This window comes from Lontra canadensis, unplaced genomic scaffold (assembly GCF_010015895.1).
Source record: "Lontra canadensis isolate GAN:19392208 unplaced genomic scaffold, GSC_riverotter_1.0 scaffold91, whole genome shotgun sequence".
In the NCBI taxonomy this organism is placed as follows: Eukaryota; Metazoa; Chordata; class Mammalia; order Carnivora; family Mustelidae; genus Lontra; species Lontra canadensis.
This window is the reverse complement of record NW_022631085.1, coordinates 716,690-740,206: the sequence shown is the minus strand read 5'-3', so window position 1 is coordinate 740,206 and position 23,517 is coordinate 716,690. Positions and strand designations below refer to the sequence as shown.

Genomic DNA, 23,517 nt, shown 5'->3' with positions numbered 1-23,517 from the left:
AAAATGCCACAGACTGAGCCTCCAGGCAAATCCAAAAGCTTCGTAGTTATTCTGGGTGGTTTTGACAAGCTACCACACATCTTAAGTAAATAGGAAAGCCTTTATTTTTGTGTTAAGAACAGGATTTTGAAAATAAAACCTATCTGCCCATGCTTTACAAGCTTTAAATTTGTCATGTTTGTATACAGTCATTTATGGTACACATTGATTGTCTTGAAGTTTCTTTAACGATTTTTTTTTTTAATAAGTATGCAACAGTCAGCCGGGGAGGATAAAGGTACATTATAAAACACACATTAATACATTTAATAAATATATATTATCTATCAAAAACGAGCCTTAGCTCTTTATCAATTAATAAAAAGCACCTGCTCAGAACTCTTGTAAGCTGGTGTAATCATTGCATCATTGGATTATAAAAGCCACAACACTCCCCTTCTGTTTAGGGTTCAACTCAGCACTGGCCGACCTAGAAGACCACCCCAAGTTTACCCTTGTTTGGTGGGCCCAGACAGAGTCTGTGCTAAAAGCACGGGATCCCCACATTTTCCCAGTTTGTCAATTCTCTGAGCTGATTCCCTCACTGCCCACCCTCCACATCCAGTGGAGGAAACCAGGATAGAATGACCATTTTTTATCAAAAGGTGTGGGGGGGACAAGCGTGGCTGTTATAGTCCCAGAGTGATTTTAATAACCGGACACAGAAAGATTTGTGCTTACAATTAGGTATTTTAATCACAGATGCTCTCCTACAGGTCATTTTCCCTCGACAAGTGTTGTTTCCATAAACAGAGGTGCCACTGGATTTTGTATTTAAAGTTTGCTCCGTGGGGCCAGCTGGCAGCCAGTCTCTTGGCAAAGAGGTCTCTTTGTACCCTTCAGGTGGAGTCATTAGGAAAATACCCGTTCTCTGCTCTCTGCCCTTTCTCCCCACCTCTGCCCCATTGGGAGGGCATCCACCCCACTCTCAACCTTAAAGACAAAATAAAACAAAATCCAGAAGCGCAATAACGTATCAGAGAATTAAAAAGAAAGGAGGGAGAAACGGTCTCATTAAGTGAGGTCTCCCTTGGCGCAAAGCTGGTTCTGTTTTTACGTTGATGAAACGTTACTTTCCCCCTTGTAGCCATTTATGCTGTGCTCACCTTATAGGCCACCAAGAACTGAGAGAGAAAACGATCGGGTGAATTGCTCCCTTCTGCAAGGGGGGAAGGGGGGGGCTCTTGCAGACGGAATCACTGATGGGATCAGAGAGCTCCAAAGGACTCCAGAGAGCGGGGGTAAGCAACCATTTCCTGGCACGAGAATGTGTATTGCTGTCGTTTTTCACCGGACTGGACCGAGGTGTTTGGAGATTTCTGTATTTTCACAATCCTGGGTCTGCATGCAACCACCACCCCCATCCCCACCCCGGGTCCTGGCTTATCTCCCTCCCTCTCCTCCCCAGTATTCCCAGTTTCCAGTCCACCAATGACGCTCCTCAAGAGAGGATTGGAATCTGATTCTCTAGAAGCAAGCACATGCTCTGGGCAGGGGTGGGCTGTTTCCCAAAGGTCAGGTAGGGGTGGCATTCTGGTGCCATGCTTTTTCTTCCTCATGCATGGCAACACAAGGAAATGCACTAGCTGGATGGAAAACTTGAAGGAAGGCCACGGAGGGAAGGCCAAATTGGCTTCGTTTACCCCATCGCTCTGCAAGGTTGCAGTGGGGAAGGGGACTATGGCAAGGACGGGACACAGCAGAGACTAGGGCCTTGAGAAAAATCAGAAGGTTTATTAAAACAGCTCAGACATATTGGCTTATGAAGAGGTCAGTTTCCCACCCCCCCCAAACACTAACCTTTTTCATTTTCTTTAAAGGTTAAAGGCTTAAGGGTTGTTTTATAGAAAAAGCAATATAATCATTAGCATATATGCCAAAGGACTCACCCTCATTTATACATTTCATGCCGTCAAGTTAAAACTCTTTGCTTTGTGTCACTGCTAGTGATTATGCTGGCCAAACAGTGCAGAGAACATGGGGCTTTTAATGGCCGAGATGTTGGAAATGCCAAATAACAAAGGAATGACTTGCTTAGGACAGATGGAAACCATGACAGAAACAATGGGCTTTGAAGAGAACCATTTGCATGGAACTTACAGAAAACCAAGTCAAAACATGTCCCACATACCCTCCAAAAGCAGCAAGAACCTCTCGAGTGCTCCAGCCGTCCCTGGAACTTGTACTCCGTCAACGTCTAACACCTGAGAACTCACAGCATGCTAGGCAGCAGAGTGTCCCCTCTCCCCTGGGATGCCCTGCCATGTGACATCATCACAGACAATCGCTGTGGCACCTGCCTTCTGGCCTGCCAACGGGGGTGGGAGGGGCTGTCAGCTGACAGCTCATCTGAGCTTTGGAAATGAACATGGAAATAAAACTGGGAAAGGGCACGGGTGTCGGGGAGCACTGGCAAGAGCAGGAGGAGGGAGAGCTCATCAAGGGAAAGAGACTGCCGCCCCAAGCGGGAATATCGCTCTGGCTCCAAGGAGGGAGGCGGACATGCTTTTCTGCCATAGACCTGCAGCAGGAGGCCCAGAGAGGGAACAGTGGTGGGTCACCACTTTTTAAATGTGACAGGCACTTCACCTCCCAGATAGCCTTCTCTTCGTTGGCACAGGCTGGGGTCCCTCCCCCACTACTGCTGTAAAGCTCATGCTGTGATTTGGCTGGGCTTCACCCCAGGATCACACCCACAACTCCGTAACTGCTCCTGAACCCCCTGAAATGTGCAAACCAACAGGCAAGCTGGTGGAGAAGTCCCCATTAGTCCTCTCAATGAAACAGTCATCTCAAAAAAGGCCACCTGAGGTCCAGCACTTGCTGCGGAGGGGCAATGGTGTGGGGAGCTCCACAGTCAACCAACACCAGCCCGGCCCACCAACTGTGAATGTGGTTCTGTTCTACCCCCGGAGGATGAAACAGTCTTCCCAGCCACATTTTTGAGTGAGCCTAATACTATTTGCAATTAGCTTTGCTTTAGTTTGCAGGGATTGAGGTTGGTTTGGTATTACGTGTGTGTGTGTGTGTGTGTGTGTGTGTGTGTGTGTGTGTGGCAGGGGACGGAGGGCAGTCGGTGTTAGCTTTTAGGTTCAGCAGTGTTCACATTTACACAAAATCCCCTTGTGTAGGATTTCTAGATCTCCCGGCTGTGAGGCAGCCTTGTTCGGCTACTGTTACTGATTTCTCCCTCAAGAAAGACAGCCAGGGAATAAAATCGGTAAGAGAGATTCTTATTCTCTGGAACTTAAAGTCTTTCACCAGAGGTGTCTTCCAGTGTAACTTGGCGGAGCAGTTGGGATCTGGAAACAAGGATAACACACTAAGAACTCTGTGCTTTGCAAAGTCAACATCAGAAACCAATTCGTTAACAATGTGCCAAAGATAAGTTATCTTGCTTTTTTCTAAGGGGCTGAATAATTCCCAAGAAAAGCGGCAACCCAGTGTGTGTTACGCAGCTCTATTCTAGGGGAAGCTGGGTCCTCTTTTCTATAATCATACATCCCGAATGAATGTCTCTGCATTCAGAAACCCACTTGGCTTTTCTCTAAGTCCACGGTGTTTTTATACCCACTGGCCTCGAAGAGCCTAGGAGAGCTTAAGAGTGACTGACGGGGGTTCTAACATTATTTATTACAACACACAGGCAGAATGCTTTCGAGTCAGGCTTTTTCTTGGCACCCGACAATAAAACAGCCCAAGGGATGGCAGGGGGTTTTCAGAAAGCAAATCTGTGAGTCTGTTTGTCTTTGAGCCTGTTCCAAACCAGTGCAAACCAATGCCTCGCATACCATTCAAAAGGCCAGGAAAACCCAAATTCCCTCCAGAGATCAAAGACCATCCCCGACTTACATTAAAAAAAGGAAAAGAAAAGAAAAAAAAAGCTCAGGTTGAGTTATGGAATTGGCACATGATAGAGGAATGGAAGTCCAATTTACACATGTAAACTGGCTTTATGCATTGTTTCTGAGGAAGCATGTAGCTATGTTTGGAAATTAAATGTGGGAATGACAGTGTGTCTTTGGATTGCTGGAGAAACAAAATGATGTAATTGCACGGAGGCAAAATGTAAACAATGACAATTCTGCTGAAGGTCTGTTTGGCATCAGATAGTAAAACCTGTTTTTGTTCTCGCAGGGGGAGAAATGATAATTGCTCCGGTTTCTTAAGACATCTTTTAAGGAGTGGAGGTAGGGGAACCCGGTATCCAGCTGGGGCACAGAGATGGGGTGGGGGGACAGACAGGGGTACACTAGGTTGGATGTCAGCAAAATCTGCTGGGGCGGGGGGTTTCACAACTCTGGGCTTTTCCTAAAAGTCACCTCCCAGGGAGCACGGGTGGGCATCTTGTGCAATAATGAAAGCCAGACTCACGGGGTACAAGAGCCCTAAGAAACAGGGACTCTCTTGAAGGAACCCACACAGATGGTTCACTAAGTATAGGTGCATCTTCCGTGCATGGAGAACGGGGGTAGAGAGGGGAAGAGAAATGGAAGCACTGCATGCATTCTAGCTGCAAGGGGTGTCCACGTGGGCCAGTGTGTGCGGGCCCGTACGCAGCCTCCACAGAGCAGGATGCCCCCGTCGAAGCTGCCCCCAACACTGATCGCTCTTGGGCCTTCGGCCAAAACATCACCTCTTGATACTTACAGTCCCTCCATTGAGCACAACGGCCATCTCAGTGGGCTGATACACGTTGCTTCTGAACGGAGCGCTCGGTCTGTTTCCCAAGCTGCCGTTGCGAAATCCCGCGGTTCGGAGGGCTGAGGGAGGTAGGAAGCAGCGTCACACCAAAACAAAAAACAACCCACGGTTTTGTTTTCTTCTCCTGCATCAACACCATGCTCCCAGCACACACCCACCCCCCCCACCACCCCCCCAAGCCCTTGCCACCCCTCCCCATTGTCACAAGCCAGATTCAAAACAAAAGTCACAAAGGGGCTTTGTTCTCTGGCTCTCTTGGAGCATGACCCATCTCAGTGGGGTTGGGAAGTTTGTAGAATCCAGGGAGCAGGCTGCTGGGGTGGGGGGCATCCCTCAGAGGTCTCCTCTCTCACCACACAGTGTCATTCATGTCAAGTTCAACATCACACCATTCAACACCGGTCACTGTATCTGGATACACAGAGGTAGACAACCCTAAGAGTGTGGACATCAAGTATATGACAGAGGCTGTCTTCGTGGGAAAGTGACAGGGAAGGGAACACAGGGGCTCCAACCCTCTGGGACAGGGTATTTCTAAACAGGAAAAAAGGGACAGCTGTAGCAAAGATGGCAAAATATGTCAGCACTTCTTAACCTGAGAGAGGTGGGTAAATGGTGTTCCTATTTGCTGTGTACTTTTAGAGACCTAAATTTCCTTTTTTGTAGCGAAAACCCAAACTACACAAGAAGACATGGAGGAAACAAACACATATTGCTAAGTCAGAGAAGCCAGTCTGTAAAAGCTATATACTGTGTGATTCCAACTGTGACATTCTGAAAAGGCAAAAGTACAGATAATGTCGAAAGACTAATGATTGCGGGGGGCGGCGGTGGTGGTGAAGGAACAGGTAGAGCACAGGGCACTTTTAGGGCAGTGAAATTATGCTTTACGATACTGTACAAGCAAAAACAGTGAGCTCTAAAATGTAAATTGTGGACTTTAGTTAATAATAATGGATCAATATTGATTCCTCAACAGTAACAAATGTACCACTAATGCAAGCTGTTAATAATAGGGGCATGTGGGAACTCCTTGTAATTCCTGCTCAGTTTTTCTGTAAAACTGAAATTGCTCTGAAAAAACAGTCTATTAAAAACCAGTGCAGAAGGTAGGAGCACTATGAAAACAAAAGGCCGTCTCCGTTGTAACACGGACTACATTATTTTCATTCTCGTTGAAGGCACTAATCGTGCTTTGCCAAGAAAAGCCCACTTAAAGTCTCCAAAGAGGGGGCCTTGCGTGGCTCCAACGGTTCAGCCTCCAACTCCTGATTTCAGCTCAGCTCGTGATCCTCAGGGTCAGCTCAGGTCACGATCACAGGGTCACAGGATTGAGCCCCACCCTGGAGCCCCCCGAGTGCAGCCCCACATAGCATCAGGCTCTGCGCCCAGCAGGGAGTCTGCTTTATACCATCATAGGTACTTTCATTATTTCCACTTTACACAAGGCACAGAGAGATTAAGTTACTCACCCAAGGTCACACAGTTGGAAGGAGGCAGAACCAGCATCCAAAACCCAGGCAGAGAACCTGTGTTCTTAACCATCCCACATTGCTGGCTTCAAAGACTGTTTTCAACCATCCCACTTACTTAGAAGCAACCTGAATTTAAGCGACGTTAGAGAGAGGCCTAAGAAACTGAGGCACAGTGGGGAGCGAAGGTCTCTGGCCACAGGTAAACCTCTCTGGCTCTAGCAGCTCTATCCAAGCCTTCAAGCAGCTGGTTATGCATGAGCTGAGCAAGGAGATACCTCTCCCAGGAAGTAGAGAAGGGGGAGCCAGGGAGGGGCACCAGGGGGCAGAGGAGGTAGTTCCTGGGCTCTTACTAGTCTCCGTCCCTAGAGAGGGAATGCTGAATAGCACTTTCCTTATAATGCACAGACCTGGCCAGCTGTGTTGGGAGAATCTGACGCCAACACATTTTCCTCAAAGAAACACTGCTCGACTCTACCAGCCGTCTGTGGGTGCCTTGGCCCCAAGTGTTGCTATGACCACCTTCTACCCTGGCCTGAGGTCAGCATGTGACTGCAATCTGGCCAATTAGGTCCACTCAGAGCCAACTCTGGGATTTTTGCTGGGAAACGATCCTCTTTTCCACTGGGACTCTGTCTAAGCCTAGAGTTGTGGGCTGCCCTGATACTAACAGGGCCAAGAGATGGAGAAAGATCGAATCTAGTCATCACCCGAGACTCCTGGATCTAATGATTCCTGTAGCCTGATCCCCAGTACATTTGTTCCTTCTTGTGTTTTGTTTTGGTTTAAGCCAGTTCAAATCAGATTTTTTTATTACTTGCCACTGCAAGTGTCCCACCTAACACCGCACTCTGACCTGGGTCAGCTGTGAAAGGCAAGCAGGGCTCATAAGAGCTTCCCTACAGGAATCTAAGTTTATAGGTTGAACGCCAGCCTACTCCTATCCAGACCCTGCCGGTGAGGCTACATGGGCCCTCCCTCAAAGCTGACTCAGGGCCACGCACCAGAAAGCAAAGAGTCCAAGTTTAAGTAGCCCTTGGTCCCTAAGGAGATCTGAGAGCCCAAATCCCCTAAAAGAAAGAACACCTTTTTCTTTATTGCTCCTTTGAAAGGTGAACATTTAATATGCCTCATTAACGCTTTCCAAGATGCGATCTGAGGTGCTACATCCTTCGGTGCATTTTCAACTTTCATCACATACCTCATGCCTTGCTGATACTTATTAATAAGCAGGAGGCTGATAAAGTGCTCTATGTACCTGGGATCTCATTCGGGGGAAGGAAACCTGGAAGCAGAGGACACTGGGGCTTGACTGAGCCACAGGCCACCTGGGGAATGTCCTTCCCATCTCTTGAAGACGTCAAGATTGACTCTCAAGGGAAGAGGGCCCAAAAGGCTGGCTGGCTAAAGCGCAAAAGAAAGAGGGCCAACTGTAACTCCTGGGCAAGGCCTCTACTGGGGCCTGGTTCCCGAAAATACAAGCTGGCTGAGGTCAGCACCAAAGATGACAACAGTTGTTCTCACAGTGGCAAGGGAACACGCCCAGAGGTTCCCCAGCCAGCAAAGCAAGGGTTTCTAGAAAAAGGGCAATCCTAGCCAGCACTCCAATTTAGCTCATGTGAGCTTTCTGATGGAATTGGCTTTGCTGGGGCCCACCCTGCCTGGTCCCGTGTGAATTTTGGTGGACACACATTTGGGATGATCCAAAACAGGGCTATTAAAACAAAGTCTGATAACATCCAAGGTGAGTGAAGAAGTGGGGCGCTCATACAGTTACTGGGGGGGAGGGTGCAGAAAATTAGTTTAACTTTTAGGGGGCCATCTGGCAGTATATATCAAGATTTAAAGGTACAGACTCTTTTATGCATGTCTAGAAGGTGGTGGTTGGTTTGTTTGTTTGTTTGTTTGGTCTTGCAAGAAGTTAATTGATCAAGGGCACAAAGATCAATGTTCACTGCAACATTACTTATATGGAAAGTCAGAAACAAGTGGAAAATCCACCAGCTGAGGATCAGAAAAATAAATTACTGTACCCAAGGAAAGCTCTGCATCATGGAAAGGATGCTAGAGCTCTACAGTCACTGACCTGGAAAGGCCTCCATCCATGATACAATATTATATATTGACTTAAGCAAACACACCACAGAACACCACTTAGATGAGTGGTTACATCTTCAAATCCTTTAGAAAGCGTAAGAAACCTGAACCCAAACAGACAGAAGGAGGGGGCAGGCACTGGTCATTTTTTTTTAGCTGCCCAAGTGTACAGCTAGGTTAAGAATCTGTCTACGGGACTGGGGTGTGTGTGTGTGTGTGTGTGTGTGTGTAAAAGAGGGAGGAAGAGAGGGAAGGAAGGAGAGAGGCTGTGTGCTCACTGAGAGATGTCTGGCAAGATGGGAGCAAACAGCAGTAGCTGCTTTTGGATAACGGGAGTTTGAGCAATTTTTGTTATTTTTACTTCCTGAAACTTCTAGATGATTATTCTAGTTTTTGTCACCAAGATGGAATGATAAGACTGGTTTTATTTTGGAAAAGAAAGAGGGGACAGAAAGACGACTTTCTTGGCTTTGGAATGTGTCAGAATGTGAAATAGATGGGGGTGGGGAGCACCTCTGGGACCCCCCCATCACCCAGTGTGCCAGCCCTGGTACTGCTGGTTCTCACCTGGGTCCCAGATACCTTTGATCTCTGGATCTTATGTGGATAGGAAGGACTGGCTGCATTTTCACAAGAAAAAAAATGCACGTAGGGGAAAACCAACTCCCCCCCTCCCTGCTCTTAGAGTGTGAGCTTAAACACGTTGCCTGACAGCCCTGGAACTCAGTTTCCCACTCTGTAAAATGGGACTGATAAACCCTGCTTTCTCAAGCCACAAAGTCGTCCTGGTAAACCAGCCAGTGAGCTCAGGATCACTAAAGTGCTTTGAAGAGAGATGAGTAATTCTGTGGTAGACTAATCAAGCACTGGGGCTCCGGAAACCGCCTGCATGGGCTCAGACCCCGGCCCTCCCTGCCTCTTAGGCAAGACGCATGGCCCTTCTGTGTCTTGGTTTTCTGTCTGCAAAATGGAATTCAATGGGTTATTGTAGGGATTAAATGAGATTAGCCACTAAAATGCTCAGAATGGTAATTGGTCCATGGTAAGCACCTACTAAAGGTTAGCCATCCTTATTCGTGAAGACCCTAATACTTGGGTCGTTCTAGCATTCCCGTTTCACTGCAAGTAAACTAGACCTTCAGGTTCAATACCACTGATTCTTAGCCTTCTGGGGTCCACAGACAGCTTTGAGAATCTGACAAAGTGATAAACAAAAATCCCCCAATGAATGTACAAAGGTGCACATTCATTCCAGAAGCTGCCACTACCTGTCAGGTCCAAGGGGAGTTCATGGGTCTCATAAAAAGGATCCTGTTCCGGGGGCAGCCTGGAAGGGGTGGCTCCACCAGACCCCTGGAACCAGCCGGGCTCCTGACCTCTGCTCAGGACACCTTCTCTGGAGGGCCTTTGGGGCTCCCAGTGATGACCCCCATCCTGACCCCCGCCTTGCCCTGGCAACACGAGCCAACACCCATTCCTGCTACATCCTTTGACAAACATGGGCTTGCTGGCCTGGGGCTTCCTACTAAGACTGAAACAGCTCCATTAAAGACCACACCAGGGTTTCTAGCCCTATCCGCAGGTGGAGCCGTTGGTGCTCCCTCCTGTGGGTCTGGTCCAGCGTAGAGGAAAGTGAGCAGGTGGGGAGGGCTCTGGGTGACCTTCGAGGATCTGATGGCTGAACCTGCAGGGCACAGGCAGGATGCACTCAGCAGTCACCCCACAAGCTTGACTCTGCAGTCATGACCCACCAGGGAACACTGCCCAGCTGCCTGGGTGAGCAGCACTGCAAAGGGGACCTTGGCCATCTGGAATGAGCCAACTCCCAGCTATACGTCTTTGGCAAGGTACGGAACCTCTCAGAGTCTCCATTTATTCATCTGTAAGATGGGGATAATAATAGGGCAGCCTCACTGGGTGCAGCAAGGGAGGTCAAGGACTTAGAATAGCACCTGGCGCACAGTTAATGCTCAGTAAGCAATGACTGTACTAAGTAATCAGCACCACACGGCTACGGCTGCTGCTGTCAATGTAGCCATTATTATTATCATTATAGCCCCTGATCAATCCCCAGGCAACTGAGAAAAGGCAATTTTATTGAATCTCAAGTGCTGGGAACCTACCCGACTCACTTGAAGGACTGACTCAACAGATATTTCAGAGGCATTCACCGCGGGGGCTCCAAGTGCCCGCACCACGTTCTCCAGGCTCAGCTCTGAACCCCACTGCAGGGGGTGATGCATGGGCCTGGGGACCCAGACAGCCTCCACCTCTTGTGCCCCCAAACCTCTCAGAAGCCAGCAGTACTTATTTGGCCAGAGTAATGGGGGAAGTGGCAATGAGAGTGGGAGACAGAGGACATACGGGTGACAAGGGGCGACAGAGGCGAATGCTGCAGGCTCCTGATTTGGAAGGTCAAGACTGAGGCTCGTTCTACATGCACTCCTGTCAGGACTGAGCCCCAGCTGCCCACATCAGTAACCAGCTCATTGATGTACTTGTCTGGTTGTTTCTGTCTTCCTGGTCTGGTTATCCCTCCCCTCTCCCTTGCAGGGAACACCTCCTGGGGAGGGCAGCTGCACCCAAGTCTCAGGCTCTGCTTTCAGGGGAACCGAGCCAAGACACACATCCAGGAGGACATGTCCTGGGGGAAACCCTCAGGATGCTACTTCTCACAACAGCTCTAGAAGTACATTCTCTCATTAGTCTATCTTACAGATGGGAAAAACTGATGCTCAGGAAGGTAAAGCAATTTGCTCAAAGCCACACATCTAGGGAGTGCAGAGGGCAGGACTTGAATCCGGGCACCTGACTCCAGGGACCCATTCATACACTCCTGAATGCTGGAGGTGGGGAGGAGACACAAGTAATCGTCCCCAGTATCCCCTGCACCCATCTAGCTCCTGGACTACAAGCTCAAACACTTCCAGGTAGCCAGGGAATTAATGTTAATATGTTCTAGTGGCTGAGTTCTAGCAAGAGGGAGTGGTGGGGAGTGTGGTAAACACAAAACAAATCCCCATCTAAAGGAACAGCCACTTGGGCTGCTTTCATAATTTAGCTATTATAAATAACAATTTACAATATTTGTTTACAATAGCTAAATTATGAAACCCCTGTAGTAATCACAGGGTTGTATATATCCCTTTGAATTAGTGTTCATTTTCTTTGGGTAAATAGCCAGGAGTGCAATCCAATTACTGGATCATAGGGTAGTTCTATTTTTAATTTTTTAAAAAAGATCTTATTTACTTGAGAGGGAGCAGGGAGAGGGGCAGAGGGAGAGGGAGAAGCAGACTCCCCGCTGAGCAAGGAGCCCCACTCGGGACTCGATCCCAGGACCCTGACATCAGAGCCCGAGCTGAAGGCAGACACTCAACCGACTGAGCTACCCAGGCACTTCTATTTTTAATTTTTTGAGGAACCTCCACACTGTCTTCTGCAGTGGCAGCTCAAATGTCCATCAGCAGATGAATGGATAAAGGTGCGGTTTATATCTATATCCGTATCTATATCTATATAATGGACTATTATTCAGCCATGAAAAAGAACAACGAACAGTCAGAGAAAGACAAATACCATTTCAGTCATATATGGAATTTAAGAAACAAAACAAAGAAACAAAGGCGGGGTGGGTGGCGGGAGACCAACCAAGAAAGAGATTCTTAACTATAGAGAACAGATGGTTGCCGGAGAGGGGGTTGGAGGTTGGGGGGTTGGGTGAAACAGGTGAAGGGGATCAAGAATCCAACTGCCCTGATGAGCGGTGAGTTATGTATGGAGCTGCTGAATCACTACATTGTACCCCCGAAACTAAGACAACGCTGTGTGTTAACTACCCTGGAATTAAAATGAAAACAAAGGAGCAGCCCCGACTCCTGAGAGGTGGAACCTTCCAGCGCACAATGGTTCAGATCAGCTCCACACAATCTTTGCCAGGTGGGAATGCCAAGCCAGCATTGCCAGAGCTGACTTTTCAGAAAAAGTGAGAAACCCAGATTTTGATATTAAATTCTTTGGCAATGGACAGGGGAAAAAATGCTAAATAAGAACCCATCCCTGGGCCAGTTAAAGTACCGGGCCCAATGTCTGTGGCTCCCATCAGCCAGGACTGACCCCGGGGCCACCCATCCCCACTAGGGAGGAAGGAGGGAGTCCTTTTGGGGGAAGCGGTCCCAGAGCCTCACCCCGCGGCACGGCGACCCCTTTACCTGCATTGTGTTCATCCATCGAGAAGGCCTTGTTCTCCATGTAGGTGCGTGGCAGCTGCACGTCCTCCTCGAACGCCGTCTCCCGCATCCGTGGCTGCGAGGTGTCGAAGTAGTTGGGCGTGTTCTCCTGCGGGGCTGGCAGGATGGCGCAGTGGATCTCCGGGATGGCGTGGAAGATGACGAAGACCCAGCCGCTGGCCACCAGGGTGATGGCCAGGGTGGGGTCGCCCCAGGCATCTCCCTGCCGCAGCTCGGCGTTGCCGAACAGGTACATGGTCATCCAGGCCACCCAGATGAGCACGGACAGGAAGGCTGTGACCAGGATGCACGCCCCGTTCTGCTTCCACTTCTTGAACTTGCCGCATAGCGTGAAGAGCGCCAGCCCCAGGGCGGCCACGAGCAGCACCATGTCGTAGATGAGGGCCATTACGAAGTCCATGGGCTCGTAGGCACAGGCCGGCTTGGCGTCACGCAGCACGGTCAGCACCAGCCACTCGATGGCAATGATGGCCTGCACCAGCATCAGACACAGCGCCACGGCCACCAGCTGCCAGCCCGAGGGGCTCTTGCCGTGGCGCACCAACCTCCGCACGCGCCACGCCTGGCTCAGCAGGCAGGAGAAGCAGAGCGCAAAGAGGACACCCCAGAGGAACCGGCGGACCGAACAGATGGTCTCGTCCTCCCGGATGATGAAGGCGAAGGTCAGCCCGAAGAGGCCCAGGGTCCCCAGAAGGAAGAGGAAGTGGAGGCCCACGGGGTCCTTCTTCTCCTTGTCCTTGATGAATGGCAGCCGCACCAACAGTATGAGCATCAGGAGCAGCGTGATCAGGGCGCCTGCCCCAGCCACCGCCTCCACCACGATGCCCCAGATGGTGTCCAGGTCGCACAGGGACACGTACTGAGGGAGGAGATCCAGTCCACAGCCCCGGGAAGTGCTGGCGTTCTCAGAAGCCCCGGAGGCAATCACGAAGAGCAAGAGGAAGGCCAGCACCTGGTGGGTTTTCATCTTTCTCTCTGACACCGGACAGGTTCCAGAACATTAAGGACGGGGGAGGTGTTTAGAGGGAGAAAAAGACCAGTTCACTGTAAGATTCCCACTTTCCTGACTTCTTTAAGACCCACCTCATTTCCTACCTGCTGGCCCATGAGGCACCTTTGACAGGTCAGAAAAAGGCACCCCTTTCTCCAGACAGCACAGCCCCTGGTTGGGGGTGGGGAAGGTACAGGACCCTGATTTAAGCTCCCATCTGCAGCCTTGATCTGGCACAGTGAACAATCATGAATCATCATCGCTAGAGGCTGGAGAAGAGGGTGAGAGAGAGATTCACTCTCTCTGTATACTCTTTTGTATTCTTTGATTTTTATATTCTGTGCTACGTCTGACCTCTTCAAAAATAAGGGAATGAAAACAAAACTTTGAAGAGACAGCTATGAGACCAGCGCTGTGCTAAGAATGGTATGTACTGCCTCTTTTCAGTCTCTCAATGGTAACGGCTTAATATTTACCCATGACTCACTCTAAGCCAGGCACTGGGCACATCCAGTCCTTACACTGGTGACAAAACAGGGTCTCCAGGAGGTTAGGACACTTGCCCAAGGTCATACCACCCAGTTCCTAGAAGCATGCCCTCATTTCAAACAGTGTATCCAGAATGAACTACCGTCCTGGGTTCCACCTTTACCTCACCCCTCTGACCTCCCCCAAAGATCTCCAAAGAACCCACCCTCACTGCACCCCTGTCTGTACCTCCAAGGGTGCCTGCAGGATTCCCCTCGGCACTCTTTTGGGTCCCCATGAAAGCTGAACTCCACACAGCAGCCATGACAAATGGCCTTAACCCAATTCCCATCTTGTCTCTCCTGCTTCCTCTGCCTAAATGCTCCCGACCCATGGCTTGGAAAATGTTCCTCACCCCCACCTAATGTTGCCCTTTCTGACCTCGGCCAAGGTCACAGTGCCATTCCTCTTCACCAGAGCCTCTTGTTCTAGTTCCTTTTTTGCTCCAATCGTCTCTTTCTTTTTTTCCCCCTCCTTGTCTGTTCACTTTGTTTCTCCCTTTTCCTTCTTCTTGCTCTTTTCCCTGTCTTTCTCCACTGCAAGGTGCAGGAGGGCAGGGACACTGTCTGTTCATTGGGGTAGACCAGGGCTTCTCAACCTTGGTATCATTGACATTTCGGGTCTGACTGCTCTTGGCCATGCGGGCTGTCCTCTGTGCTGTAGGACATTTAGCAGTACCCACGGCCTCTATCCACTAGATGCCCGTAGCCCCCAACCCAAAAATCTTTTCACATTGCCAAATGTCCCCTGTGGGGGTGGGCATGCAAAATCACCAGGATGACCCCACTGGTGTGGACTCAAGCACTAGCACCCAGTGCTGGCACAAACGTGATGCTTAGTGGATGTTGAATGAATGAGAGGCTCCTTCACCGGGACTCTTTCCTGGGCCCCACCTGCCACCAGCTCTTGCTTCTCAACGGAGCGTGGCCTTCAGAAAGCTCCGGCCTACACAGCTCTGCTCTGAGCCTGTCTTCAGGCAGCTCAGGCTGGACCCATTGCCTTCACTGCCCCATGTGTGAGGTCGTAACCAGCAGCTCCCGCTCCTCTCTGGGGCTTCCTTAAGTAAATGCAGTATCGACCACCTCTCTCTCCCCCACTCTGCTCCTTTCCAGGATTCCATGAGCAGCTCTGGTCGTTGCCTTGGCTGTGAAGCCATTGATTGGGATAAATTATTGATGCCATCAAATGAGAAGGGGTCTGGTGCTATAGGGATCGTCACCTTTGCCTCTTGATGAGAGAAGGCAGGTTCAGGGCAGAAGGCATCTGGCAAGAGATGCTTCTAAAACATGCATCCCAGCATTGCACACAAGCAGATTCGGGGTGAGGGTGCACCCCAGATGTGGCAGTCAGACTCATGGTCCAGCCACTATTCATCCAGCCAATAAACTTGCCTTTTTTTTTTTAAGATTAAGCCAGTTTGAGCTGGGTTTGTGTTGCTTGCCAACAAGGAAGTGTTATGACTCCTCCCACGTCATGTGGCCCCCTTCTTCCAGGAAGTCCTCCCTACCCAATGTCTAGGCATGTGGATGCCACCAATGGCAGCCAGGAGCTTTAGTGGAATCCACTTATCTCTCGTGGATCATTATCATTGTTAAGGATGCCCAGGAGGTGTCTAGGATGATCAGGAGGGCTCCTCACAGCCCCACAGGATGAAGTGGAGCCTGGCTCATCTAGGATTTCTGGGGAGATTCAGAATTGCCCTCCAGAGATTTCTGCTGCTGCCAGAGTGACAATGACAATAACTAACTCACAGCGCTCACCACACTGCAGGCACACCTTCACGTACGGCACACATACGAATGCCTTATAATCTGCACAATAATACTACGAGCCTGGTACTACTACTATCTCCGTTTTATAGGAAGTAAAACATGGAGGTCAGCTGGCTTGTTGGAGGTCACACAGCTAGAAAGTGGTGGAGTGAGGCGACAAACAATTGTACTATTGTTACTTGGGCTCTTACTACAGACCAGGGCTCTAGAAATGTCACCTGGTGAGTGAACCCTTCCTGGCCAGTCTCTCCTGCCCCCCCCCCCAATATACTCTACACCAGTCCTGATTTTGTCTTTGTAGCATATGCCACAATTTTCAAATATTTTATTACCTTTGGGTCCACTCCCTGCTCTCCCGTGTCCAGGGCTGTGTCTGTCTTTTTCTGCACTGACCTGCTAGCAGCTGCCAAATCAATGAATTGGTAAGAGTAGTCTCAACCCTCATGTTACTCCTGAAGGACAGGTGTTTTCACTGCTCTCTTACAGAGGAAAGAACTGACGGCCTGAAAGGTTCAAGTCCGAGTCTGATCCTCAGATGGCCAACAGCAGCAGGGTCACCAGGGAGCTCGCTGGAAATGCAGACTCTCGGGGGGGGTGGGCCTAGCCCCCTCTGTTTTAACAAGCCCACCAGGCAAGCTCCAATTGCGCTCAGACCCTTGGGCACACGGAAGTGTGAGAAGCTTGGACCCGTGCAGTCGGGGAAGCCAGGAGCCATGGCCTCGCCAGCTCTGCCAGGGACCAGGCAGGTGGCTCCCACGTGTCAGGTAAGCCCCAGCCTCCGCATCAGCCCCTTGGTGCTTCCTCCCACCAACGGAGCAGTTCTCCAGGAACCCCAAAGGGAACAATGCCAGATTAGAGGTTTCAAATCAGCCGCAGGCAAGGCTGATCGGCACGGGATAAATATATGGCAACAAACCCAGGAGATGTAGGCGTGCGGCTCCTCAAAAGGAGGAATGAGCAAATGTGAACGAACGCACAAGCCTTGGCTCACATACTAATTACCTTTGCGGCCAGGCAGGCTCCCAGAAATGTGACTCATTCAGAGGCTCTTAAATATACTATCTCTGTCTCTGTCTGTCTCTCTCTCACTCTCTCTGTCCACAACCCCCACCCGCAGAGGGGCCAGAAGCCTCCGGCAGGTGGTGAAGCAGCACGCTCCATTTCTCCACGAGCTGGGGCCTGCAGAGGCTGGAAAGAATGCAGGCAAGATTCCTTGTGAGAGGACAGTGCTGCCCGCCTGAAGGCCACAGGCCGGGCTAGCCCTCCCAGCCCAGCTCCTTACCGAGCAGGGCAAACTTCGGAGAGAGATCTTCAGGTTTCAAGTTCTGCCCCTGCCACCTGCTAGTACCCTGTGACCCTGGACAAACTGATTTAACCTTTCTTGCCTCAGGTTCCTCCTCTGCAAACTAGGGGTGTGTTCACAGGACCCATCCTGTGGGATCGTTGTGCTTAAAATAATGAGGTTTCACGACAGTAGTTGACACAGGGTAAGCACTTACATAAACTGTTAAATAAATAGAAATGATTGGCAACTATTCCCTCGTCAGAGGTTATGAACTTTGCTGACTGCTTTTCCAGGAGGAGCAGTTGCCATGGAGATGGGGTGGGAAGGGGGCTCACCCAGGTGTTTGTCCGCTATTGGTTTTCAGCCTCCCCCATCACGCCAGGCGAAGAGGATCCCTGAGGTGGTGTGAATAGGAGATGCCTTTGGTGGGAGTCTGCCCTGGGAACCTCTAAACTCACCTGATCCCCAAACCAGGAGCGCTAAGTGGAGGCCTCACTGTGAAGGTGGTTTTCCCACGGGAATCCCAGGCCAATCTAGGAGCCCTCACACACACACACACACACACACACACAGGGTCTCCCTGTCAAGAAGTCAGGGTGAGGACCCCCAGAGATCAGACACTGGCCATTCTCTTGGGAACTAGTGTCCCCATCTACCCACTACCCACATGATATGGGGAGGGGGATGCTAGAACATGGAAGGGAAAGAAAAAAACGAGCACGTGGGGAGGGGACCTTCCTACGTCTGGGCATAGTCAATAGCCTGGCACAGAATTTACACTTTCATCAGTCTCCTCTAGAGTGAAGCCAGACCTAACTATGTGACATGGGTCATTACTTAACCTCTCTGACCCTCAGTCTCTTCCTCTATAAAAGACAAAATGATAGCGCCACCTTCACAAAGCCAGTGAGAAAAGTACATGAAAAATACTCTCCACCTTCACAAAGCCAGTGAGAAAAGTACATGAAAAATACTCTCCGCAAGGTGCTTGTCCCACAGGGAATACAGGATCCCTGCTTATTAAAAAGACAATCATGATTTCATCGTCCTTCCTCTTGGGAAAATGAGAGGTGGGACCGCTTTGCCAGAGGCTTACTGGAATTCACAGGCCAAGCTGGGACTAGAACTCTTTTCCCCCAACTCCTGACCCGAGGCCTTTCCACTGCACCTCTGGTTTGAGGCCTCACCCCTCACCCCATGACTGGCAGAAGGCCAGGATGAGGCTGTGGAGCCAGTCTCCCCACACACCCCAGCATCACACTCTGTCCCAGCCCACTCCCGTTAGAGCCAATGGTGCATTTCCTGCTCTGCAAGATTAAACTGTTACAAGGCTTCCTGACATTAAGCTCTTTCCCAGACCCACAATCTCACCCTCTAATATCTTTTCCAAGTTACACCATCTCATAATCTTCGTTTCCTAATGCTGCCCAGACCACCAGCCTATTTGGGGGCCCTTGAATTTAATAACCCTCCTGGGTTAGTAAACAGGGTTGCCAGAACACAAGCTCCATGATCCATGAATATGCAAAGCAGCTCCAATCCTGTAAATAAAAGCAATCATTTAAATGCAAATTGCATCCTTGGCTGTCCGTTCAGGGGTGGATGGTTCCTCTTGGGCTGTAATTCCGAGAAGAAAATGTGACTAACTCAGAACCCCTAGGAAGCTCTGCATGAAGGGCTTATGGGGCCAAGGGCCCTGGGTGGGGGCCACTTAAGGCGGACAAGAACTGCCTCAAAGTGGAGAGTGAATTTTAAAACCTGAGCCGCTCCTCAAGTGGGCTCTTAGGACAGAGCAGGGTTTAAGCGGTCCCCGCAGGCCAGACGGAGTCCCTCAGAGTCTCCCGGAGCCTCGCCATCCCCAGAGGCAGAATGAAAGGGGAGCTGCTTTCCATCTGTGAGTTGAGGTCAGGGGAGCTTTTAAAAATCAGATCCCTTGGCTTCCCACTCAAAACTCTCCAAGGGTTCACTGGCCCAAGGAGAATAAAACCTGTACTCCTTTCCACGGCCCCAAAGATGGTGGTCTGGCTGGTCCCTACCATCCCCTCTCCCACCCACCCCCTCCACATCTGCCTCTGCGCTCCAGCCACAATGGCCTTTGTTCAGTTCTAAACTCATTCCCACCTCCAAGTTTTTGCATTTGCAGTGCCCTCTGTCTGCACAGCAGTCCCCCAAGGGACCCAAGTGGCCCACCCAGAGGTGGACCCTCCATCTTGCCAGGCTCCACAAAAATGTCACCCCTGAGAATGGTCTTCCCTACATACACAAACCCTCATTGCTTTGATATCCTCCTGTTTTACTTTCCTAGCAGCCCTTACCCCAATTAGAAGTTCCATCTACTAACTATTTATTTACTTATTTAGCTATTTATTTGTTCACCCACCTGGCTAGTGCCCTGAGAGCAGAGGCTTGTCCATTCTCTACTCTGTAGTGTCCCAGCCCCAGTTCTGAAGCTGGTCCATTTACTGAAAGAACAAATAAACCAATAAGCGTTTGAAGCTTCTCTTTCTAACAAGACTGCTTGTCTTGCTGCCTGCCTCAAATGGCGACTCCTCTCCCCTTCCATTTTTCTCCTTCTCAACTCAGCTGACCCCTTTTCAGACTTAGAGCAGGGAACAGATAGAAAACCCTTCACTCCACAGCCTAGATACAAAACTGGCCTCGTGGAGGGCTCCCAACCAACAGATGATGATTTGCATTCTATTTACATGCTATTTGCATGCAGCTTCACTCCAAGACGGAATCCACCGAGAGCCCCCACCCCACCGAGGAAACTTCTGAATCAAGGTTCCCTGGCTGAAGTTCCCCGGCTTTTGTGCCAGATCCTTCTCTCACTTTTCCCTCACTTCTCTTGTCTTTTCGAGGACCCCCAGTTCCTCCTGGGCTCCGCTCAAGTGCCCCCCATCCTGGCGCAGTTGGGCAGCCAATGTGGCGCGTGGGCCGGGGCCCCAGACAGGGACGCCGCTGCCCGCCACACTCCAGGGGCCTTTGTCCGCGCTCCAAGGAGCCGCCCCCTTAGCGAATGGGGGACGAGTGGGGGGCGGGGGGAGGCTGGTTGGGCCTGGGTGTGACAGAGCGAGAGCCAGGGGACGAACTCGCGAGCTGCGCTGGGGCCGTCCTCTGTGGCAAGGTCGGCGCTCGACTCCCCGGATGGCTAGCTAGCTCCCCCGGGCCCAGGCCGGTGCGGGCGGTACGGATCCCGGGATGTGCGGAGCTGGGAGCCCGTGTCCCACAAAGGCAGCGAACGCACAAGACTAGTCCTCAGCCCCAGCCTGGTCGGAATAGGAACGTCAGCCCCCGCCATTGTATGCAGCCGCCCCCCGTCTGTCCCTCAGCCCCAGGTCTCAGCTCTGCCTCTTTTCCGTCCCCGCAGTGTCCCCCCGCCTCTTGTCCCGTAGTGCGCAGGCACCGCCGGTTGCAAGCCTGGCCCCCAGCCCCTGCGGCAGGTGCGGCAGGTCACCCCCAAAGCCCAGTCCTTACAACCGCAACTGGGTCTGCCCTGCGGTCAGCCCCCACGGCCTGGGCACGCGCCCCCCGGACCTACCCGCGGCTTCCCTCCCACGACGAGTCACTCGGGTACGGCTGGATTCCCTCACACTACTCCCAGTTGTTCTTCACCTGCGGTCGCCCCCAGACCCTCCTCAGAGACTTGTATCTCCACCTGGTCCGGGAATAGGGCACCCTCTCCTCTCCCACCTCTGGCATAAAGGTCTGCAGCCCTCCCCTCCCCCCGCCCTGCCCTCGCAGGGACTGGGGTTCCCCCCTCCCTGACCCCCCATCTTCCTCAACAGACTAACCCGCCGGGGGGGGCCTTAGAAGGGCACAAGAAGCACACTCCCCAATTCTCCCGAGTCCGCGGCGGGAAAAGTTTCTGGGGTCCTAGCAGCTCCCTCTACCCCATCCGCGCGGATCGCACTCACCGACCGCCGCGGCCTCGCAGCGCCGACGCTCCTGCTGGTTCTCGGCCTCAAGTCACATCGCTGCAGCGCTGCCGCGGCCCCCGCCCCGCGCGCGCCCGCCCGCCCGCGGGTCCTGTCTCACTGCACCGCCCTCGCGAACCGCTGCCGCGCGAGGCGCCCCCTGGCCCGGCCCGCGCTGCTGCAGACGCGGCGGCCCCGCCCCTCTAGCCTTCCCCCCCCCTCCGACCCCGCCCCCCGGGGCATCCAGCTCCGCCCCCGGCCCCTGCCCAGCAGGCGGTTCCTAGCTGAGCCCGGGAGCGGACGGCTTTGCCTCTCTCCACCCCACCGGTGCAAGCCCCTACCTAGCTCCTTGCTGGGACAGCTGAGACCGCCCTCTTCCAGGGTCCCAAATTTGGAGACACTCCCTCCGCATCCACAGTCCACCCATAAGCACTCCACACGCACCGGACGTATTCCCAAATTGATTCATTTGCAGGAACACACACACAGAGGGATACTCCCACCAGTGTCCTAGCACAGGGGATTTTTTCCGCCCAGGACAACTCTCCAACGTGGGTTCACAAACAGTAACTTCCCCTCAACCAACAAGCCCCAGGTCCTGGACCTAGAGAGGACCCCGCCGCGCGTGCCGAAGTATACAACTAGGCACACGCGCACGGCTTGGTGTCCTCTAGCGGGTGTCCACATGGGCACACTCCATTCCCCCCACCCCGCCCCAACTTGTCCTTTTCCCTTTGCGCACACTGCTCAGCGCTTGAGTCCTTGACTACCCCAAACATACACGTTCACAAGGTGCACCCCTCCCATAGGTCCTTACGCAGGATCTCCACCACCAATGCTGCACGCATCACCCACGTGTGTGTACACGTCCACAGCTCTCCCCGGCGACATACAGCCAGCGGTCCAGGAGGCCACTGGCTCCATAGACGCTCAGGGCACAGTAGGGGTGCACGCCCACGGGACGGCCGCAGCACCGGCTTGAAGGAGGGGTCCCAGACAGCCTCGCTCTTCAACACTGAGTCTGGCTTCTGGTCGACCTGGCTGTGTGAGATCAGCATTGCCCAGAAGGGGCCTGGGGGGCTACGGTCTAGCACACCCATGGGGTTGGTTCCCTCCGTGACTTTCAGACTTTCAAGCTTCCTCCAAACCCAGAACTTTGAGGACCCACCACTCTGGTTTCTCAGAGTGAGACCACCTCCCTCCCGCCCATCTCGGTCCTACAAGACCTGAGAGGGAGGTGACCCCAGCTCCCTACCTCCCTGTGATGGGGTGGGGATAAGGAGGCAGGAAGGTGGGCTGCAGAACACGAATGATTCCCTTCTGGAGGTAGTTGTATACCCTTATCTTTGAAGACCACAGACCTTTCAGATTGTTTTCTTCATTTCCCTCGAGCCTCCAGCCTCTCAGTTCCCGCCCACACAAGCCGATATTCTCCTGGTCAGACCTCGAACACACCTCCCCGAACACCGTTTATTATTTTTAAGGAAAAATGGAAGGGAAAGGCAGAACAATTTTCCTATTTTATTTGCCGACGTATCCTCAACGACTAACAATGCCTGGCATACAGTAGAAGATCACTAAGTATTTACGGTAAGAACCCCCCCCCCGCTCCGCCCTTAGCGGCCCCGCCGGGCTGCGTAATTGGAAAGTGGATAGGCATTGCCACCTGGTGGTACCTAGTGGAACTGACGCCGAGATCCTTTCCTGGGAAAACGTGGGCAAGTTCACCTAAGACTCAATTTCTTGCAAAATGCAAAACGGAGATAACTTTAGTAGTACATGCCTTTGGGGGTTGTTGTGAAGATTAAACACATAATAAATGTACAGTGATTTATGTAGAGCCTGGCACGTGGAGGTAGATAGATATATATATTCCCCTTTCAGACTTATTTTATAGAAGGATCCTCAATGGGATGATCAGTTTAGCTTTGGGTGATGTTACTTTGGGAAGCAAAGAAGGAAAATATAGGCGGCTATTGAGTGGCAGGTGCATACCACCCACCTCCCCTGCCTTGTTCAAAGAGTCATGGAGAATCACCACCACCACCAACACCACCATTATCATCATTATAAGGTATGTAGTGCTACTGTGTGCTAGATGCTGTTCTAAGAGCTTTATATTTTTAAAATATTTAATCCTCCCAGTAGTCCTCTAGACCAGAAATTATTATTCACCCCATGTTACGGATGGGGATTCGTATCTGAGGCACAGAGGAGCTAATTAATGGCTCACAGTCATACCGTTGACAGAGCTGGAATTCAACCCTGGCTGTTTCTTTCATTCGGTGGCCAAACTGGTATAATTTGCTGCAAGGTCAGATATCTTCTGACATCACAGATGAGCCTCATGTCCTCAGAGTTTCTCTCTAGCCCTGGAGACGATAGCTCTAGGCTGTGTAGCTGCGGAGCTGCGTCAGGCTCTCAAATGTTCAGTCCTCTTTGGGTAAATAAAAACCAGAGGC

At 51.4% G+C, this 23,517-nt stretch overlaps 1 protein-coding gene across 2 annotated transcripts; it reads right to left on the bottom strand.

Moving 5' to 3' along the window:
- Positions 1–85: 85 nt before the first annotated feature.
- On the bottom strand, positions 86–21,197 carry GPRC5B (G protein-coupled receptor class C group 5 member B). 2 transcript variants are annotated; one of them, XM_032836174.1, is made up of 4 exons: positions 21,056–21,197; positions 12,524–13,537; positions 4,690–4,802; positions 86–3,341 (listed from the first exon to the last, which is right to left on the bottom strand). In XM_032836174.1, exons 2-4 carry the CDS (start codon positions 13,527–13,529, stop codon positions 3,297–3,299), a joined length of 1,164 nt encoding a protein of 387 aa, XP_032692065.1. In that variant the 5' UTR covers positions 13,530–13,537; positions 21,056–21,197; the 3' UTR covers positions 86–3,296. The 2 variants fall into 2 exon arrangements, with proteins under 2 accessions (XP_032692065.1, XP_032692066.1); XM_032836175.1 differs by lacking the exon at positions 21,056–21,197 and adding an exon at positions 19,519–19,600.
- Between the last annotated feature and the right edge of the window lie 2,320 nt (positions 21,198–23,517).

Bases quoted from the DNA above. Each gene is read 5' to 3' on its own strand.
- GPRC5B (XM_032836174.1), bottom strand. From the start codon at position 13,529: ATGAAAACCCACCAGGTGCTGGCCTTCCTCTTGCTCTTCGTGATTGCC. The intron at 4,803-12,523 runs GTAAAGGGGTCG...TACCTCCCTCAG, and splicing joins GATGGATGAACACAATGCAG to CCCTCCGAACCGCGGGATTT. The intron at 3,342-4,689 runs GTAAGTATCAAG...CCTTGTTTCCAG, and splicing joins TTGTGCTCAATGGAGGGACT to ATCCCAACTGCTCCGCCAAG.